This window comes from Peromyscus eremicus, chromosome 15, assembly GCF_949786415.1.
Source record: "Peromyscus eremicus chromosome 15, PerEre_H2_v1, whole genome shotgun sequence".
NCBI classification, from domain to species: domain Eukaryota; kingdom Metazoa; phylum Chordata; class Mammalia; order Rodentia; family Cricetidae; genus Peromyscus; species Peromyscus eremicus.
This window is the reverse complement of record NC_081431.1, coordinates 71,417,819-71,439,455: the sequence shown is the minus strand read 5'-3', so window position 1 is coordinate 71,439,455 and position 21,637 is coordinate 71,417,819. Positions and strand designations below refer to the sequence as shown.

At 49.9% G+C, this 21,637-nt stretch overlaps 2 protein-coding genes across 2 annotated transcripts in view; one reads left to right on the top strand and one right to left on the bottom strand.

Annotated features, from left to right (window-relative positions):
- Positions 1-3,365: 3,365 nt before the first annotated feature.
- On the bottom strand, positions 3,366-10,631 carry Dbi (diazepam binding inhibitor, acyl-CoA binding protein). The gene is made up of 4 exons (XM_059280859.1): positions 10,429-10,631; positions 9,346-9,463; positions 6,103-6,165; positions 3,366-3,594 (listed from the first exon to the last, which is right to left on the bottom strand). Exons 1-4 carry the CDS (start codon positions 10,435-10,437, stop codon positions 3,521-3,523), a joined length of 264 nt encoding a protein of 87 aa, XP_059136842.1. The 5' UTR covers positions 10,438-10,631; the 3' UTR covers positions 3,366-3,520.
- Positions 10,602-21,637, top strand: part of C15H2orf76 (chromosome 15 C2orf76 homolog) — a 66,980-nt gene continuing 55,944 nt past the window's right edge. Inside the window, exon 1 of the mRNA XM_059280857.1 lies at positions 10,602-10,699. The gene's annotated coding sequence lies outside the window, so the exon portion shown is untranslated. The remainder of the gene's footprint in view (positions 10,700-21,637) is intronic.

Here is a 21,637-nt window from a genome sequence, read left to right as displayed (position 1 = left end):
ATAGTGTCAGGCCTGAAGGCTTCCTCACAGGAAAGTTCAGGAAATGGTGCCCTGCAGGCCTAGCTGCCTCACAAGCCAGTCAGAAGATTGCCCAGTGCTCCTTATCCACTCAAGCCGCCTTACCGGCTGAATGGTCATGAGCTCCAGGCCTAAGGCTTCCTGGATTCCCACAGCTATAGATTGGAAGGTTGCTAGGGATGGTAGGAAAGCTGGTGGGAGACAAGATCCCGATGAAGGAATCTTGATGGTGACAGCTCCATGTCGTGTCATAAGCCTCTCACAGTCTCAACAAGGTTCACCACTGGCCTCCAGGGGAGTTTGCTGAGTTGAGCCTTGAGCCAAGTCTGAATGGAGAGCGACATCTTGGACTTCATTTAAGGATATTTTCCCCTTAAGTTTTTTCTGTCTGTCTCTCCTTCTTTCCATGTTAAACATACCCTCTACTATTGCGATTTTGTTGTTGATTTTTTGAGATGGTGTCTTTTTGGGGAGGTGTCTCTCCAAACACCATGGTTAGCAGAGTGTCAATCTGAGAGAGGCTGGAAGTCTGGTTCAACACGACTCAGTAGTCAGTGTTGGTTCAAACTTCAAGGGTCTAAAACTGGTAGTTTATTTTAGGCATATTTAAACACAGCACAATTTGGACAAAAGTTTCCTGGTGATAATTAACTCAATCCTATGTGCACAATAAAGCCTACGACATGATTATGTCACAGCTCTTACAAAATACAAGTGACATCTTCTATAAAGCTAGGTGAATCTTCCATAAAGATTAAGTAAAGAAGCAGGCTCAAGGTAAACCATGCTCATGCTAAGTTCCAGAGAGGAGAGCGCGGCAGATTGGCTGAGATAAACAGGTTCAAGATGACGGTCTGGGGGAGCCTGGCCATACAGGATAGCACTGAGGTCGCCAGGCTATTAACCACCTCAGCTCCCAGCCTTATGGGTGGAAAACAGATGCTCCATCTCTCCCTTTGAAAAGACAACCTGTGTGGTAACACTCTTGGTTTCTCTGGTGCTCATGGGTGAGGGCAAGGACCTCTGTGCTTTCTACAGGGTCTTGTCCAGGCTGATCTCCAATGTGTGATCCTCCTATCTCAGCCTCCGAGGCAACCGGGACTCTGGGTGTACATCAGTCTGTGCCTGACTCTTTTGGCGTGCCTACGCCCCTCCCGCCCCCTCCCGCCCCTCCTCCCCTGTTTCAGGCCTGTTTACTTTTAGAGCAATAACAGAGCAAGGAAACGACAGCCCCAGTGGCATGGAGCTAGGAAGGGCAGAATAATACAGTGTGTGTCCTGCCTCAAATACACTATTACATTAACAACCAGAAAAAACACACTTCCTCATAAATGACCCTGCCACTTAGGAAGTCACACCCTCTGGGTGCATGAGTGGACTTATAATCTTGGCCTCTTGCTTTGTTAAAGCAATCTCCCACTCACTCAGATGGCGTGTGTGTGTGTGTGTGTGTGTGTGTGTGTGTGTGTGTGTGTGTGTAGGCCAGAGAACAACTTTTGAGTGTCATTGTTCAGGCACTGTGCACCTTTTTAAAAAGATCGATTTTTATGTATGAGTGTTTTGTCTGTCTGTGTACCAAATGCATGCCTTGTGCCCATGGAAGCCAGAAGAGTGTGTTGGATCCCCTGGAACTGGAGTTACAGGCACTTGTGAGCGACCTGGGTCCTCTGCAAGAGCAGCAAGTGTTCTTAACTGCTGAGCCACCTTTCTTGTTTGAAAGATAGGCTCTTACTAGCCTAAAACCCGCCAGGTAGGCTAGGCTGGTTTCTCAGAGAGCCCTGGGGGATTGCCTGCTTCTGTCTCTCTGGTGCTGGGATTACAAGTGCAGGCTACCATGCCTAGTGTTTTATGAGTTCTGGGGACTGAACTCAGGTCCTGCAGACAGCAGCTACCCCTCAGCCCTCAGATGGCACCTTCACATCTGCTTCCCTGTGCTCCCACTGCCTAGAACAGAACTACACACATTTAAGCCTGCTCTCCCTCGTCCTGTGGTAGAGGGCACCACACCCAACTGCTTGCTTCCTTTCTGCCTCTCTGCAGGCTTTGGCTTTGGCACCAGGGTGATGACCTGCATTTAAAAGCTGATTCTCCATTTATTTACCAGGGGAGGGAGCTGGTATGAGTTATTCTCAGGCCTCACTGTAGTTCTGGGAGCAAGGCTGAACTGTGGCTATGGATCTGGGCTTTGGAAGAGGAGAGCTTAGAGAGAACTACTTGCCCTTGGAGTATTCTTGAGCTCAGCCTCAGCACCCTCACCCGTGAAATGGAAAAGCCCTACAGTACCCCACGTTCAGGGCTGCAGAAGGGACTCACCTGTAGCGTGACTTTGCCTGCTGTCTCTTTTCTTCTTTTGAACAGCAATCCTTCTGTGAGAGTCCAGCCTTGCTTTTCTGTGGCCTCCCCAAGCCCTTCTCTCCCTTCTTCCCCCTGAGGAAGTCCTTGACTCGTGGCTGACTGGCCTTCCTGCCCCCACTGTGGCCCAGTTTCCAAAGGAACCCTGGGAGACCTCAGGCCGGGAGCATGCTGTTCCCAAGGGGGCTCCTACTCTTGCTCAACTGCTCTGGATCCAGGGAGAGGCTGCATCCAGACAAAGCTCAAACGCTGTCAATCCCGCCTTCCTTAGAACTGAGGGCGGCCCCTGAGCTCTTAGGACATCTGTAGGCTCAGGTGCCAGCCAGCTCTCCTGATCTGAGGTGGCTGGAAGCAGGAGAAACGCTTCCCTCACCATAGCTGTATACACGGGAACAGTAGGACCACCCCTCACATTCCATCCAGGTACAGAGAAAGAGAGCAGAGGGGCTCTAAGAACACATCTTCGTTTATTTTTACTTTTATTTGATTTTTATGTCCCAGGGTCTCAGGTAGCCCAGGCTGGTCCCAGATTTGCCGTCACCAAGAGATGGCCTTGAACTCCTGATGTGCCCGACTCTACCTCCTGAGTGCTGGGATTACAGGTGTGCACAACCATGCCTGATTATTTTTGTGCAGTGTCGGGGAATTGAACCCACGGGTTAGTGCAGGCTAAGCAGCACTCTGCCAAACTGAGTGACAATCCGCAGCTCCACAGCGCATCTTTAGAAGGAAGTGGAGATGAAAGAATGGAGCAAGGCAGGTTACTTCAAGAACCTGGAGGATGGGCTGGCGAGATGGCTCAGTGGCAAAAACGCCTGACAAGCTGAGACTGATCCCTGGGACCCACATGGTAGGAAGAGCGAACCAACGCTGGCAGGCTTTCCTCTGACCTACCCATGTGTGCTCACCCCCCCCCCCCCACACACACAAAACAAATACAGTTAGATGAATAAAAATTAAAAAAATATAAAAGAACCCAGATGACGAAAGACATTCAGTAACAAATGTACTTTTAATTGATTTCAGGTAAAAACTACACAGGGAGTAGGGTCAGCAATTAATCCCGGCCCTAATTTATCAGAGCCGTATCATCTACATTAGAAAAACACCAAGGCATTATGTCCTCACGGGTCACCGTGTGTCTGGTCTTCTAGATTCCGTATTTCTTCTTCAGCTCTTCCACTTTTTCCACGTAGCTTTTCATGGCACTCTCCTTGGAAGTTCCTGGAAGGAATCGGTGGGAATACACATCAGGAAGGCAGTCTGCTAGAAAGGCATCGAGCTGGCGGGGGTGGGGGTGGGGCATGTGTGTGTGTGTGTGTGTGTGTGTGTGTGTGTGTGTGTGTGTCCCCGGCCTTGGCTTTTAAAAACTTGTGTGTGCGTATCTGTACAGTGGATGTAATATGTATGTATGTCTCTGTGTGTTTGCCATCAAATGTGCACATATGTGCAATGTAGAGGTCAGAGTTACATGTCAAGTGTCTTCTCCACTGTTCTCTATTTACTTGAAAAAAGACTTTTATTACTTATTTATGAATAAGTATGCATAGGTGCCTGCATAGATGCATGTGCACCAAACGCATGCAGGTGCCTGAAGAAGTGAGGTGAGGGTGTCAGATCTCTTGGAACTGGAGTGATAAGCAGTTGTGAGCCACTTTGTGGGTTCTGGGATCCAAATCCAAGTCCTCCGTAAGAGCAGCAGGTGCTCTTAATCAATTAACCATCTCTCCAGCCCTACCTTAGCTACTTAAAAAAAAAAAATATGGATTTATTTTGCAAGGGGGGTGTGGTGGTTTGAATGAGAATGGCCTCCACAGGCTCATATATTTGAATGCTTGGTCCCCAGTTAGTGGAACTGTTTGAGAAGGATTGGAGGTGTGGTGTTATTGGAGGAGGTGTGTCATTGGGGCCCAGTCTCTCTCTCCACTGCCGGTGGATCAGGGTGTAAAGCTCTTGACTACTGCTCCTCCATCATGTCTGTCTGCTTCCTGCCAGGATGATCACAGACTCACCCTCTACAATTGTAAGCAAGCAGAGCTGCCTTGGTCATGGTGTCTCTTGACAGTAATAGAACAGTAACTAAGATGGAGGGGTTATATACTACCACAGCATGGGTAGAGGTTAGAGGGCAACTTGTGGGAACTGATTCCCATCACGTGATCCCTGGGGACCAAACTCAGGTTTTCAGGCTTGGTGGCAAGCACCTTGACCCACTGAGCCATCTCGCCAGACCCTCCACTTTATTTTACGAGACAAGGTTTCTCACGGAACCTGGAACTCCTGGATCGGCCAGTGCGCTCTGAGGATCAATCTGCCCGTCTCAGCTCCTTCCCAGCGTTAGGGTTACAGATGCATGTTGCTGTGTCTGGCTTTTTTATACAGGCACTGGGGACCTGAACTCAGGTCCTTGTGCTTGCACGGCAGGCAAGCTGCTGACTAGAAATCTCCCCAGCCCCAGACAGCCAAGCTTTGAACATTACGACACGACGTCATGATCCTCACACGTGTTGGGCCACAGGCTGGACACACTGGCTGTGATTCCAGTTTAGTACTGAAGGCTGTTCTTACACTTACAGCACAGCTCTTATATCTCAGAGACGGCCCGAGGACTAGACACACGGCACTCCAGGGGATGATTTCTGCTTTACAATGCACCAAGGCAGCAGGCGGCGCGGACCTCAGCCTCCTAGACAGGCAGGAAAGTGTCCCCGCGGTGATTTTCCCGGTGCTGCCGATTTTGTGTTTGGCTTCAGCCTATGGACTATCTGTTCTGGATTCTTATCTCCCAGAGCTATGCTGTTGGCTGTGAAAAAGCTGAGCCAGCCACCCTCTGCCCCACACAGAGAAGCTGGGAGAAGAGGTGGAGACTGAGGGAAAGTAGCTCGTTCTTGGAAAGGAATGAGGCCAATCTTTGTCTCCTTTTCACGACACAAGAGACACGAATACACCCCGAGGGACAGCCACACTGGGTTTCCTAGATCCCCCCAGGGTCCTGAGAAGTCCTCGGGGACTGATGAAGCGTGTTGTAAAGTATTAGGGTATCCGGGGCCTGAGAATGGTGTGGAAGATGGATAGCCAGACCCACATGGCCCCCTAGCAGCGCATTCTCGTGTGCTAGGCCCTTCCTGAGTTCACGCCTTTCCCCCTCGTGAAGACAGAGGCTTATTCAGCAACTGGCTAGCGAGGGCACGAAAGCTGCCAACAGCTTTGTGCCAGCTTTTGGGGCTTGCTGCCAGGGGAGCACGTGATTTAGTGGAGCCTGGACACTTCTTGGATGCTTGTGCTTAACAAATAATAGTTCCATTCACTGGCCATGCATTACCTCATCCCTTTTTTTCATGTGCCCTTCTGGCTGAAAGGGAACTGGGGAATGGCCACTCGGCTAAGGGGTCACTGCCTGGCCTTGTTGCGGAGATAGAGACGTGGGTGGGAGAACTCACTTTACTCTCTTTACATCCAAAGACCACGGCAACAATGTCACTCCCTGGCCTATTTCTCAGTGGCTGATCCCCAAGTCCTTTCCCTCCAGATAACACCTCTGCCCAGAGACAGAGCTCTTAGAAGAGACATCGGCAACATTCGGAGGGGACGGAGGTGGCCTAGTTTTCCCATGCCAGGGCTGGCTGGGCTGGCTTCCAATGTGTGCCTCCTAACTACGTCCTCCCCACTCCAGAATGGAGAGTCTTCAATGCCCAGCCTCACAAAGAAGGGAAGCTGATCAGAACACGTTACCTTTCAGCTTATTCCATGAATCCCACTTGGCCTTGCCTTTGAGGTCCAAAAGCCCGGGCCGATCTGCAACAAGAAAGGGCAGACAGTAGATTTATTACAAGTTCTAATGGAGAACTTCATCAACTTTTTCCCCCATGAAAAGCAAGATACCATTTTTTTTTTCTCCCAATACAGAGTTTCCCTGTGTAGCCCTGGCTATCCTGCAACTCACTCTGTAGACCAGGCTGGCCTTGAACTCAAGAGATCCACCTGCCTCTGTCTCCCAAGTGCTGGGATTAAAGGTGTGCACCACTGCCGCCCGGCACCAAGACATTTTTGAACGCACAGACTCCCAGTGTCTCACACAGGGGGTTCTAGAGTAAGAAACCCAGATGGCTTCGGAGAAACCCAAACTTAAAACTGGGGAAAAACAGGACAAAAAAGTGTTCTTAGATTGTTTTTGTACTTCAAGTTAAATGTTTAAAACCCGAAGTTTTACTTTAAAAACAACACTAGTCTTTGGGCCTGGGGATGAGGCCTAGCTGGTAGATGCTTCAGCGCTGTATAAACAGGAAATGGTGGCACACACCTATAATCCCAACACCTGGGAAGTAGAGGCAGGACGATCGGGAATTCAAGGTCATCTCGGCTACATAGTGAGTTTTAGGCCAGCCCAGGCTACATGAGAACTTGTCTCAAAAAATAAAATACACCATAAAAGAAAACTGATAGGCCTGGTGGTGCACACCTGTGAGACCAGCCACTTCAGAGGCTAGGGCAGGAGGATCGGAAGTTCAAGGCCTGCTTGGCCTACAGAGAGAGCTTAATGCCAGATTGGATGGCTTAGTGAGATTGTTTCAAAATATTAAATAATAAAAGGGCTAGGGGTGTGGCTCAATTGGCAGAGTGCCTGCCTGGCATGTCCCAAACCCTGGTCTCATCCCCAGCACCAGATAAACCAGGCCTGGTGATCCACAGCTGTAAGATGGAAGCAGGAAGATCAGAACTTCAAGGTCATTTTTTTTTTGCTACATAGTGAATTTGGGCCAGCCTGGGCTACATGAAACTCTGGCTTAAGCAAAACAGAGGAGGAGAAAAAAGAAAAAAAAGACCAAAATTTCTCAAACCAAACCAAACCAAACCTGCTAAACAAACAAACATCTATTCATATGGTTTAGAATCCAAAAACTCTGAAAAAAAATGGGGCTGGAGAGATGGCTCAGCGGTTAAAGAGCACTGGCTGCTCTTCCAGAGGACCCAGGTTCAATTCCCAGCAACCACAGGGTGGCTCACAACCGTCCGTAACTCCAGATCTGACACCCTCACACAGACCGACATGCAGGTAGTACACCAATGCACACGACATTGAAACAACAACAAATCCCAAAGACAATTCTGAAAAGAAAAACTATTAGGTCGCCCACCCCCGCCCCCACTCCCAGGTGGCCTGGTTTCTCTCTGTTAACATCACTGTCACCAGTGGATGGCCTTGCCTGCGACCTGTCTTTATAACCCGGCTCTATATTTTCCCACCACTTTGCTGGACTCCTCGTTGATTTGTAGGGTTTTGTTTTAACTGAAGACCAGGCTTCTTCCAGAGCATCTGCGTTTGGGAGAGAAGCCCTCCCACCACCCTTCTTACTGCAGGGCGTAAGGCTTGGGGCACTGACTCTGAGGGAGAAGTCCTGGGAACTTTACAGGAGACTGTTCCTACAGAGGAAGCCTCGGAAGCCCAGTGGAAGACTCCCTGCCAGTCTGCTCTCCTGAGATGGAAATGTATATTCACAACATTCAGTTAATTGATGTGTATACTGGGATGCATGTGTGCATGCCACTGTGCACGTGTGGATGCCAGAGGACAACTTTGGGGAGTCCGCTCTTTCCTTTCACCAAGTGGGTCCCTTAGGCAGTCGGAGATGGCAGCAAGGGCCATTACCTGCTGCCATTTCACTGGTCCTTGCAACATTTAATTCAGAAGCCACTTGCCCCGTGTGGCTACTGAGCCCTTGAAACACGGTTCATGCAGCGACAGACTGAGCTTTTGCCATTGCTTAGGAATAGCCACATGTGGCTGGTCTTTGTTGTACTGAACAGTACAGCCGAAAAACAGACAACAGTTTCCTGATCAGGAAGTGACAAGATTCCGAGTCAGTCTACCGATGCTCCTATGCCAGCAAGTACCTCTGGCAGCAAGGCCTCCCAGCCTACCCGTTCTCTTCCCACTTCCTTCTTCTTCCTGGATGTTTGTGAGCCCTCTGATCTGACCTGCGTGGCCTGCCACTCCAGCTCCGCTTGGTGGGTGGCTGAGGGGTACATTTCCTTCTGTGCTGACATGAGTCTTTGCTAGGACGCACTGTGCCTCAGCATACAGCCACTGCCCGAGGCAGCAGAAAAGACAAGAAAGACCAAAGTAATCCACAGCACAGCTTCAAAATCTGTACCAAGGGGCTAGAGAGATAGGTCAGCCAATAAAGTGCTTACCTGGTGAGTAGAAGGACCTGAGTTCTATTCCCAGAACTCATGTGTAAAAAAAAGGGGGGGACGTGGGGGGGAGGAACATGACACATGGCAGCCTGTGCTTATAATGCCAGTGCTGGAGAGGCCGAGACAGGCAGATCCCTGAGGCTTGCTGGCCCACCAACCTAGACTACATGGCAAGCTCCAAGCCAGGGAGAGATCCTGTCTCAAAAAATAAAAACGAAAAGCAAAACACCAAAGGTGGATGGTGCCAGTGGAAACAATACTCAAGGCTCTTCTCTGGCCTCCACTGCACATGCTCCGACCATATGAAAAAGTCTGCACCAAGATTTTTAGAGAGGGAAAAGAGTCATCTGGATGATGCAGACTTTGGCCAGCATCAACTCCAACTTGCCCCCAGGATACCAGGTGCGTCCCTGCTCATCTATTAGGCTTGGGGTGGCTGCCAAGTGCTCGATGACCCTGCTCATCTGGTGGGAACAGTAGGCTCAACAAAGCTACTACTGGGCAACAGGGCTTAGCGCCCAGCTTCCTCTCCGGGGCCTTCGCTTCCTTCACAGTAGATGCTGAGATAATTGGTAAAGTCCTTCTAAAACCAGATTGAATCTGCTCCCAGGATCACACTAAGAATTTAGGAAGATGGTCTCTGCAGGTGAAAAATCTCCCAGCTTATGTCACCATAGCCTGCCTGAACCTTAGGGCCTCAGGCAGTTGGAAAGTGAGGTTCTCAGACTCCCGGGCTGTCGAGCCAACTTGGCCTACTCTGATGTAGAAAGTTGGCCATACCTGTATTTACGTCGCCCACGGTAGCTTGTTTGAAGTGGCTGTAGATGAAGAGCATCTCTTCGTCACTTGGCTGGGTCTTGAGGCGCTTCACCTCCTCAGCAGCTTTGTCAAATTCCGCCTAAGAGAGAGGGAGAGGAACGGGGATGGAGGATGCCTGAGTGGGAGAGGTCCAGGGACGGATGGGAAGGCAGGAAAGCAGCACTCCTCCCAAACTCTCTCCTCTCACTAAGATTCAGCAAAGGCCCACCTGTCCACTCACGCAGCTGCAGCACTGTGTCAAGTGTTGGGAATAGACTTGGCTCACAGTGGGAGTACACGCCCTTGAAAAATTTCCTGCCCAACTGCCTGACCACCGCTGGCCCAAATCCAGCGACTGCTGGGGTTCCAGCAAAGCCTCGACCTATGATCAGCGGAGATCGACGAGGCAGTGAGGGGAAACGTGGCGTGATCACAACAGTCGATCAGGGTTCAGGACAGGAACGCAGTGGAATCCAGGGTCAGGAGCCCACTGGTCCCTTCCTATGGGGCCTGGAGTTCAGCGTTGACCTCTGTCCCAGTGCCCAGATTAAGGAGAGGCAAGTGGGAGGAGCCTGGGATCGCCCTACAGGCTCGGTCCGGGACAGGGGTCTCCACTGGAGGGAATGGAAAGGCTTCTGGGCCACCTCGCCTAGTCGCATCTCTCCTGTACAGGGGCACGCCAGGCAGAAGACTAGTTACTTCCCTCGACCTCCAGGCTCCCCAGCCAGGAGCCATTAGTGCCCCTCTGTTCCATTCTGGTCCTTCCCAGTATGGGATTCAATCTTCTCTGCCCTTCGTTCCCTTATTGCCCCATCTTTCTTTCGAGGACCCTGTGCCTGCTTCATCCAGAAGTCCAGCCCACCTGCCACTCTCCAGCAGTTCCGGCGTGGGTGGCAGTTTCAGAAATCTGCAAGGGAAAAAGTTCCGCTCCCCAGGCTATGAGCTGGGCTTGGATCCCAGAGCAGATGCCTAGTATCCGGGGAGGGGACACCCCGCGGGGTTCCTGCTGACTGATTTCCCCCAAACCCACTGCACCTTCGCAGCCCGGCAGGGCACGCGCAGTACCTGAGACATACTGGCGAGGTGATCTGGATCCCGAAAGCGCGGGAGCAAGCGCAGGCAAGCAGCACTCAAGTTCCAGAGTGCACAGGGTAGCGCCTTTAAAAGACTGCCCCGGCGTTCCAACCGAGCTCGGGCGAGCGCCTGCAGCCAATCAGAAGTCCAATTTGCTTTCGGGGGCGTGTCCAGCCCAGGCCGGAGCTCCAGCCCCTCCCGGACCCAAGAGGGCATTTATTGCGCAGGCGCGGGGAGGAGCCGCGGGGCACGCCGGGAGCAGGTGGGACGCACTACGGGTTTTTTTTTTTTTGGGGGGGGGTGCGGCACTCGGGGTGAGGGCGGTTGGACCGGAGCTGGGCAGGAACTGAGGTCTCGTGGAATGGGGTGCTGCTGCAGCAGAATAGAAATCAGTATGGTTCTTTCCCTTTAAATATCATGCCGGTTGGGATGAGGCCGGAAGTTGCATCTCTGGTCTAGTAACTTCTCAGCCTGGAAAATGGGATGTCGCGATCCCTTTTAGAGGCTCGCGGGAAGAACCTTTGGTGCCCTGCGCGTCGGTGACCCGTCGGGCCAAGCCCGTGCCCAAGCCTTTCCTCTGAACTGTTGGCACATTCTTTGACCTGTGCGCATTGTCCATAGTTTTCAGTCTTGCATCCTTAACGCGGTCCAGTGTTCCACCAGTGCCTTATAAAGGTGGAGGCAGTGTGATAACTTTTGCACGGGAAGAGGTGCCCAACAAGCCTTGGTTAAGTGAATAACTTTTCTTCTCAAACGTTTTTTAAACACTTGGCCTGATGAGTGCAGGCCTCTAGACCTCGAGCACGCAGCAGTGGACAGATGAATCCTCTGCACCCTTAGAGCGTCTTAGAGTGGGTTAATAGTTGGCATAGTCAATTACAGACTTTTTAAAAAGAACTGGAAACGGGGCGGTGGTGGTGCACGCCTTTAGTCCCAGCACTTGGAAGGCAGAGCTAGGCGGATCTCTGTGAGTTCAAGGCCAGCCTGATCTACAGAGCGAGATCCAGGACAGGCACCAAAACTACACGGATAAACCCTGTCTCGAAAGAGCAAAGGAAGTTTTAACTGGTGTGTGTGTGTGTGTGGGGGGGGGGGGGGGATGTGGTGGAGAGAAGATGCTGTTTAAGCAAGCCCTACAAGTGAGAGAAAGCATTCTAGCAGAGAGCAGGAGTGAGCAATGGGTTCCTGTGGAAATTAAGGTTCCCTTTGAGTTTAGCCTCATTAACAAAATAAAACTGACTCAGAAGGAAGCTTGAGAACAACTTCATTGAAGTTTGAGATTAAAAACAAAAACAGCAGACAAGCTGAAAACTCTGACAGCCACTAGGAGAAAAGGAGATGGAGGAAAAGCCATGCCTTTTAAGCTAGGCTTGGAGGAAACAGTGAGAAAGCCCAGAACTTCAGAAAGAACATGCATAGGAATGCCCAGCGGGACACTGAGTTCAGAGGGCATTCGGTTCCAAGCATATGTGTCTCAGGACAGAGGATTGTACCAGAGGCACCCGGTTAGACGTAGAAATAGAGCTAGCTTATTAAGAAAAGGAAAATACGAGGATGAGGCTGGAGAACTCACAAAGAGGTAGGCTGGCTAGATGAGGTTGGTCATTCTGGGGATGCAGGCGATCATTCTGATGGAGATGGAAGCGATTGGGATTTCCAGCAGAGATGATGCAGTGCACAGGTGTCTTATGGGAGGTTGTCATGGGAAGCTAAGCTCCATAGGAGTGTGAGGAGAGGAGGCAAAGGGGGCCAAAGGGGGGATTTTCTGGCACTGGATGCCAAGGTGGAAGAGAAAATTCCCTAGAGGTCATTACAAAGGGAAATTGTCCTTCACTTGCTAATGTGTGGCAAGAGGCCTGGACCACAGCTTGCTACCCTTTCTACCCTCTGCCTCATCATAACTGTAGTCCTTTACAAAGGGAGGGCTGGGCTCTTGCTTAGTGCTGGATATGTCTGCCTGGTGGGTTTGAGGTCGTGAGTTAGAATCCCAGCCCTGCAAAATAGAAAACTTAAGCCCAAGCTTTCAGATGTCACCTACAGTATCAGCCAGGTTTTGTGGAATAAGAAATTTAATTGGGGGCTGGAGAGATGCCTCAGAGGTTAAGAGCACTGGCTGTTCTTCCAGAGGTCCTGAGTTCAATTCCCAGCAACCACATGGTGGCTCACAACCATCTGTAATGAGATCTGGTGCCCTCTTCTGGCCTGTAGGCAGAACACTGTATACATAATAAATAAATAAATAAATCTTAAAAAAAAAAAGAAATTTAATTACAGGGAACACATACAGGTTTTGTGAACCACTGTGCTCAGAAAGCAAAAGTAACAAACATTTTGGCATTAAATTTGAAGAAATTGCCTGTGAAGTATAAAGAATGTGGATTTCTTCCATAGGGGCGATTTAGGGGACCCCACCCCCTCAAGACTCAGATGAATAGTTGTGGTAGACTTGTATTCCTTGCTGTAATTTTCCTGGTCACTTTTGAAAGATCAGTTGGCACCATGGAGCTTTGAATGGACTCAAACGCAGACAGGAGATCAGTGGAGGTGCCGTTATCTTGCTAGTCTGCATGTAGTTCAAGACTGATTTGTTGGTTGCTTGTGAGGAATATGATTCACTTTCTTAATTCCATGTAGTGGTTCCAGATGAGGATACAAAGACTATTTCAAGTGGGCAACAGCATGCTGAAGGGTTGTGGGTGCTAAGTCATCTTGAGCCAGAGGAGAAGGAAGAGCACTTCTCCTTGTGGTGAAGTTTCTCCTAGGCCCTGTTTCAGAGTCACCCAGGGCATCCTTCTCAGCATACTGTGTGATCCTTGTCTTGCTGCTCAGTGACTCTGTGTTGGTGCGTCATCTCCGGAAGTGTCACTTAGAGGCCTGCCTGCCCTCAGTGCTTCTACCCCAGGGAGCTGGGGTAGCATTTGGAGGCCATAGAAAAAATCTTGGGCTGGAATTCCTCAGGTGCCTTCCATTTGGTTTTTGATACAGTGTCTCTCCTTGTCCTGGAACTCACCAAGTAGGCTAGACTAGCTAGACCGGTGAGCCCCAGGGGTCCTTCTGTTCTGTCTCCCCAGCACAGGGATTATAAGCATATGCCACCATGCATGCCTGTGTGTTTTGCATGGTTTATGGAAATTGAACTCAAAGTTCCCATGCTTGTGTGTCAAACACTTTCCTGATTCAGGCTTCTCAGTCCTTGGAATTTCATTGTTAAAAATAAGCTTCCCAGGCGGGAGACCACATCCCATGTAATCCTGACAACCTGACTCCAACCCCCAGAACCTGTATAAAGGTGGTGAGAGAACCATGTCACCAGACTGTCCTCTGACCGCCACATACCTGCTGTGACATGCCCAGACCTGCACTCGTACACACGGTTCTTGCACACACATGCAATAATAAATATATTAAAAATAAACTCAGTCTATTTGGGGTAAGCCATATGATTTTTTTTTTAGTTATATACTTCTACAAAACTAGAAAAGGTCATTGCTTTTCATAATGCTGAGAAGTGATGGAGTCCTCAGTTCTGTTTATGTCCTCATGAGCGACTCTCCCGTCATGATTTTATTTGTCTGCTGTCTGCTCTCTCCCGTACATGAGCTAAGGAGAGTAGAGTCACCATGCACTGGCCACTGCCTCATCTCTTGATGCTTGCTCTTCTTAGGGACTCGACAAACACTTACTGACCGAGGAAAGTGCCTTTTCTCTGTAGGCTGTGCTCCTGGCTAGACTTAATAGCACACACTGTGATCCCAGGACCAGGCAGGCTAACACAGGAGCATCCCTGAGAGTTGATGACTGCCTGGGCCTCACACTAAAACCTTCTCCCAGAAAGCAAACAAAAAGGACTTGGGGATGGTTTAGTTGGTAAAGTGTCTGCTTTGCAAACACAGAGACCTGAATTAAGACTTCCAGCCCCCACATAACTGTTAAAACTGATTTTCCACACTGTGGAAGGGGATACAGGCAGATCCCAGGAGCTTGCTAGGTGGCCATCCTTGCCAATTGGGGAGCTCTGGGTTCAGTGAGAGACCCTGTCTCAAAAAATAAGGTAGAGAACGATTGTAGAAGATATGCAATGTCAGCCTCTGGCCTAAACACACACACACACACACACACACACACACACACACACACATCCAAAGGCATACATCACATACATATACCAACAAAAAAGAGCAAAAAAAAAAAAAAAATCAAGAAGTTCCTTTTAACTAGCTGCCAACTTGGAAAACAACTGAATTCATTAGAGCTGATTATGAGACCATGGGCTGGAACAAAGCAGATGAACTCTGGCCCAAGGCCTGTGCTATCTTTTGGTAGTACTCCCAGCCTTGGAAGCAGAGGGCTTAGGGAGGATGGGGAACCTGACCCAGCCAACTTGTCAGCCAGTCAGTAGCAGTTACCAGCATTGCAGCTTGTCCTTGTGGATGGGAATCTATGAGGTATCATTCTGACCATCCATAGGCATCCCTTGCTCTCAGCTTAGTTAGACTGACCAGGTTTACCAGGCATGACATTCCTGCTGTGAAGCAGGCTGCATAGCAAATATCAGAAAGCAGTTGGCTACCCCTGTAACTGTCCTGCCACTGTTTGACCAGTAGGCATGTTTTGCCAGGCAGGGTTAGTATTGTAGCATGCGGGATCCAACACTGGATAAGACCACTGAGGTCTTTTCCCAAGAAGCGGCTTGCGTTCCACCTTCTGGCATTACATAAGCTAGCCAGCAGGGAGAGTTTCCCGGTCACTTTGAGGTTGATTCCTGTGTGTCTGTATACACAGGTTTCCCTTACTGTTAGTTTAAGCCAGATGGGCAAGACACACGAACAAGTGAAAATTGTTCCCACCCAGTGAGTGTGAAGAGTGGTTTAAGATTAAGTTTCTTACTACAAAGGAAACCTCTAATTTCTAAAAGTAACCTAATCGTTAAGAAAAGAGTTAAGGGCAAACTACCCTGGCAAGAGAGCTTTCGTGGAAGGCAAGGGCGTTCCCACAAGGCCAGTTAACACTCCGCGTGGTTCCCATTTTCTTGGGATGTGACTCTTCTGGCCAGACTCCAGCAGAGCTCGGAGGAGAATAGTGTCTTTTTTTAAAGGGGTTGGGAAGGGTTTCCGAGGTAGGAGTCGGGAGCGAAGGGTGGTAGCCTGGGCTCTGTGGAGGTTGAGAGCCCAGAGAGTGGGGCGGGAAGGCGAGCATGACTTTCCCACAGCTGCAGTGAGAGAGACTTGCCAGCCGAGCTCGGAACATCTCTGCCTTTCCTCAGATACTTATGTTGAGAGGAACTGTATCAAGGCGGGTGTGAGTGTGTGTGTGTGTGTGTGTGTGGCACACGCTTAGTATTCTCTCCATCCTTACCTCTTCTGTACCCAGGTAGCATGTGGGCTGGTGTCCAGTGGTGACAGCACTGAACACCAAGAGAGCTTGGCGGTGGAAGACTACAGGGAAGTGTCCTCCATTCACTGGGAGAAAAGGGAAGGATCAGTGTTCTAGGTCATCCTTGGCTACATATCCTGTCGTAGTGCCTTTGTGTGTACAGTCGTGTTTGTGTGTGTGTGTGTGTGTGTGTGTGTGTGTGTGTGTGAAGGCCAGGGACAGCCTCAGTTGGTGTTCCTCAGGCACAGTCTATCTTTTATTAATTTTATTATTTTAAATTATTTTTGCACATTCTTTAAGTATTTATTTATTTTTAAATAACTTATTTATTTTTATTTTATGTGCATTGGTGTTCTGCCTGTATGCATGTTTGTGTGCGGGTGTCAGATCTTGTAGTTACAGACAGCTGTTAGCTGCCATGTGGGTACTGGGAATTGAACTCATGACCTCTGGAAGAGCAGTCAGTGCTTGTAACTGCTGAGCCATCTCTCCAGTCCCAAGTATTTATTTTTTAACTGTGTGTATATGTGTGTGTCAATGTGAGTGTATGCTGTGCGTGTGCAGGTGCTTATGGAAGCCAGAAGATGACATCGATTCACCTTGGAGTTAGAGCTACAGGTGATTGTGAACTTTCTGATGTGGGTTCTGGGAATCAAACTCAGGTTCTCTGGAAGAGCAGCAAGTTCTCATAACTGAGCCATCTCTCTAGCTCCATTTTTATTATTTAAAAGTGTGTGTGTGTGTGTGTGTGTGTGTGTGTGTGTGTGTGTGTGTGACAGTGTGAGTGTTCAAAGGACAGCTTTCGGGGCTCAGTTTTCTCCTTCCACCTTGTTAAGGCAGTGTCTCTCCCTTTTAGGTTGCTCTGTATTCTTCAGGGTAGCTAGCCCTCAAGCTTCTAGGAGATTCTTCTGTATCTCACCGTAGGCGTGCTGGGATCACAGCTATACGCCTGTGCATCCGGCTTTTCCCCTGGGCCCTGGGAATTGAACTCAGGTCATCAAACTTGCAAGACAAGGGCTTTTTCCTGCTGACTCACCTTAATGGTCCACTTTGTTTTTGAGACAGGATCTCTTCCTGGACTGGAGCTCCCTGGGTAGGCTGGCTGGCCAGTGGACCCCGGGTCTGCTTGTCTCTGCCTCCCCAGTGCTGGGATCACAGTGCTTGCTACCATGCCCGGGGTAGTTTTTAAACATGGGCTCTGGGGATTTGGGTCCTTGCTTAAGGACCTTATGTTGCAAACCTTCACCAACTGAGACCTTTCTCTAGCCCCGTCTCAGTGCCTTTCTTTGATATCCCACTCTGACAGAAGAAAGGATCACTGACTTATTATTACTAGATGGAGGAAAAAGTTCTGTTCTAAGGTAGGGGGTCTGGCACTCCCGAGGACCTCTGCAGCCACCTTGCTGTCAGGGACAGGAATGCCTTGCTGCTGTTTATGACCTGTCTTCTGTGGATGTTGAGATGGGCTAGGAGGGTGGCCTTACCACAGTGGATAGAGGGACAGTGCTGGCCCTTCAGTAGGTCTACCTTACACCACTCTCTCCAGAGAGGAAGGAATGCGTGTTACCAGTGATGGGGTGGAAGTTGGAGATCCCCAGGTGGCCTCATTGCCATGAGGAAGATGGGAATAGAATGCACTCTGGCCCAGCTCCCTACCTTGTCTGACAGGTGACGGGGTGCCCCATTAAGGCCTGTTGAGGATGGGACTCCCAGGGTCCCTGGGATATTGCTGGTCCAGGTAGAGGTAGGGTCACAGTCTTTTGTGGTCTCTACTGGAGCAGAGCCACGTTGTTCATTGTTGGTATTTCTGAGGTTGGAGAGTTGCTAAGCAACGAATCTGAGACCCAAGAAAGCCCAGGAAACTAGCCCGCCACCATCTTATGCCCCAGATCCTGAGGTCGGTAGCCTGCCTGCCCCCCTCCCTCCATGTTTCAGAGTTTTAGCTTTGTTTTGGGTATACTATCGGGGTTTGGAGTTGATGTAGAGGGAAAAGCACATTTCCACCTTCCTCATGTCGGATGGCGCCACTTGGAGCTCATTGTTAAGATTTATTTTTATGCCGGGCAGTGGTGGCGCACGCCTTTAATCCCAGCACTCGAGAGGCAGAGGCAGGCAGATCTCTGTGAGTTCGAGGCCGGCCTGGGCTACAAAGTGAGTTCCAGATATTTATGCGTATCTATGTATATCTTTGCTGAGTATGCACTTGCGTGGGGACACTCATGGAGGCCAGAAAAGGGTGTCAGACTTCCCGGATATGGAGTAACAGGCAGTTCTGAGCTGCCCAATGTGGGCACTGGGAACTGAACTCAGATCCTCTAAGCAATGCCCTTAACCACTGAGTCATCTCTCCAGCCCATGGACCTTATTTTCACCAGGCCTAGAGGGACACACCTGTAATCCCAGCATTTGGGGGGATGAGGCAGAAAGATTTCAAATTTGAAGTTAGCCTGGGGTACATAGCTAGACTCTGTCTCAAACAACCAAACCCCACCCTCCCAAAACAAAACAGTAAATAAAACTATTTATTTTAAAATTATTTCTACAAAGTACACTGGATCCTGAATGTGTAATTCCTGACAGTCTTCTGGTTTTTTTCTTAGATTATTATTTAAAAAATTAAAAATGTGTATTGTGTGCCTGCATGTATGTCTATTCACACATGCATGTCTGGTGCCCATGGAGGGCAGAAGAGGGATTGGATCCCCAGGAGCTGGAGTTACAGGTGATTGTGAGCTGCCATGTGGGTGCTGGGAACTGAACCAGGTCCTCTGGGAAAGCAACAGGTGCTCTTACCACTGAGCCACCTCTCCAGCCCCTTCCTAGGTTATCTTTGTCCTATTCGTTTATTTTTTGTGCATGTGCATTTGAGTGGGCATGCATGTGTGTGGAGGTCAGAGGACAACTTGTAAGAGCGGCTTCTCTCCTCCACCATCAGGCATGGCTGCCAATGCCTTCTCTCATTGAGCCATCTTGCCCGCTCCCCCCACCCCCCTCCTGTGGTTCTTAACAGTCCGGTGAAGACTCTTGAGTTTCCACTGTTGCGGGAGAAACATTAGTGATAATGTAGGTATCAGAAAGTTGGGTACAAGGTAGAACATCGTCATATCTTAAGAATCCAGGATATGGGCTGCGGAGATGGCTCAGTGGGTAAAGAGCTTGCTTTGCAAGGGTGAAGACCTGCGTTCAAGTCTCCAGAGTCCATGTAACAGTTGGATGTGGTAACGTTGTATCTGTAATCCCAGGGCTCCTGCCGGAGATGGGAGGAGGAAACAGCAAAATTCCTAGAAGCTCATGGGCCAGTTAGCCTGTATGCAGTAGGCAAACCACAGGAAGCCGTCTTAGACAGGGTGGAAGGAGAGGACAAGGGTTGTCTGTCCTCTGACCTTCAGTTATGGGCCATAGCATCCCCCCCCCCCCCCCCCGCATGTGCACGCGCACACGAGGTTTTTCAAATAGAAAAGAAAATGAAGAAGAACATGTGTGGTAGCTGCTTGCGCTTAGTGCTTTGTCCACCAAACTGAGGCCAGATCCAACTTTCGAGCCTGTGAAAACACTGTTGAGCATTCCGCAGATGTCATCTGTCTTACAGAGCGCCCTTCCTGGCATGAGCATTGCCAAACGACAGCTGGAATTTACCTCTCCTAAATGCTCTCTCTGACCCCCGGGACGCGCGCTCTTCTTTCTAGCCTGTCAGATCCTTCCCTGGTGTAGCACAGCATCTGCTCTGGGGGTCAAACATCACGAATGGCTCTAACCCCTCCGTCCTTCTTCCCCCACCTGGAGAGTGGGGGTGAGCACGGAGTGAGCGTGGGAAGCTCTGCTTGTGTTTGACACACTCTGAGTAGCAGTCGTCACTGTCACAGGGTGGTTTCGTAGTACAGAAGCTCAACAGGCCACGATAAGGGCAGAGGTCACATCTTGTGCTCCCATTTCTATGATGTCAGAATTCAATCAGAAGAGGTGGTTCAGTGAAGGCACCTGCTGCCAAGCCCAGCAACTTGAATTCTGTCCCCACGACCCACATGGACAGATGTCCTCTGACCTCCGCATGTGCATTCATACACACGCATACACACACACACACACACACACACAAATACACATACACACACACACACACACACACACACTAAAAACATTTGTGTGTATGTCTGAACCGGGAGCTCACCTTTTTGGTTAGATTGGGATCATCTTGCTTTTCTCCCCTCCACCCCCCCAAGTGCTGGGGTTGCCAGCATTTGCTACAGTAGCCAGCTTTTATGTGGTGCCAGGGATCGAACTCAGGTCCTCACACTTGTGCTTCGGGTACTTTTCCTACTGAGCCATCTGCCCAGCTCAGGCATCATTTCTTTAAAAAAAAACTTTTGAAAATTTATTTGTGTGTGTGTGTCTGTGTCTGTCTGTCTGTGTAGGGGTGTGTGAGAATGCATATGTACCTTTTCATCTCTCTTTCCATCATGTGGGTCCTGGGGTTAAAACTCAGACCGTTGGGTTTGGCAGCCACCTGGGTGGCCCTCAAGTGACCTTTCTTTATCGACACTTTTGTAATTAGGCAAGAACTACTTTGTTCTTTTTAGCATGGACTTGTGGGATGAAGACGTTCGCGTGGTTTGGGGGTAGAGCTGGTAGCGAAGCCTCAGCTTTAAAAAAAATGAAAGCTGTAGTTTAAACAAAGAAACAGCATTAAAACTGCTGTTGAGGGATTGGGGAGATGGGAGTCTGATCCCCAGGACCTGTGTGAAAACCACAGGCGTGGTAGCAAGCACTGCAGTTCTAGTACTGAGGAGGCAGAGACCGTGGCTCCCTGGGGCTCTTAGGCCAGCAGGCCTTAGTATACTAGTGAGCTCCAGGCCGGTGAGAGACCCGGCCTGTCCCAGAGGAGGCGGACACCAATCCTGAGAGTGATACTTGGGGCTGTCCTCCAGCCTCTGCACACTCGTGCAGGGGTGTGCACACACGTGTTGAAGGCCCTGCGATTCATGTCCCCTGTGCTGCTTGTTCTGGTCTCAAGAGTCCCCTTCTTGTTACGACTTGGCGTTTTATCTGTTTCTTAGACACACAGTGCTACATGTAGGCAGAATGGTTAAAACAACAGAAGTCTGCGCTCCGGAGGCCCACACTTTGTGAAACCGGGCGTTAGCAGGGCTCTAGTTCTCTTTCTGCTGCTGCTACGAGAACACTGACCAAGAGCAGCTGAGGGGAGGAGAGAGTTTATTTCAGCTCACAGGTCACAGCTCATCACTGGGTGAAGTCAGAGCAGGAACGGGAGGCCGACACCGTGGAGGAATGCTGCTTGCTGGCTCACTCACCAACCCATGCTTAACTAGGGTTCCTGTACAGCTCAGGACACCTGCCCAGGACGGCTATGGCTATCAGTATTAACCATCCCCAGAGTAGGGACGTAACCCCCACATTTTGCTGACAGAGAGGAGATCCCAGCACAGTCAGGGATGGCAAAATGATTGCTTGTGATTCAGCGGCCAACAGCTTGCTGTTTTATGCAATAGACTCTTGGGACATCCAGAGCTGGGTCATTTGCTTTAAATCCTGGCCACGCACTGATGACAGATGGCAGGGAGTTTGTCTTGCTAGCGTTTCTCCACATGTAGCTCCTCCAGAGTCCTGGAGAGGCCCCTCTGCGGCTGGGGGTGGGCAGCACCAGCCTCTGGGGATGCCCCTTTCTGTGGCACACCCAGCTGTGGGAGTCAGCTGGGTGTTGAGTTGGCACTGAGGACTCTACCCTCTGGGCTGTGCCAGTTCCCTTCCCTTCCCTTCTGTGGTTTGAATTTTTTAGGTTTTTATTTAAAAAATTGAGAGAGAGCGAGAG

What these genes read in the sequence shown, in the direction of transcription:
- Dbi (XM_059280859.1), bottom strand. An exon ending in CGTGGGCGACGTAAATACAG is followed by an intron (nt 6,166 to 9,345) that starts GTATGGCCAACT and finishes TTCTTGTTGCAG; the next exon opens with ATCGGCCCGGGCTTTTGGAC. An exon ending in TTCATGGAATAAGCTGAAAG is followed by an intron (nt 3,595 to 6,102) that starts GTAACGTGTTCT and finishes GATTCCTTCCAG; the next exon opens with GAACTTCCAAGGAGAGTGCC.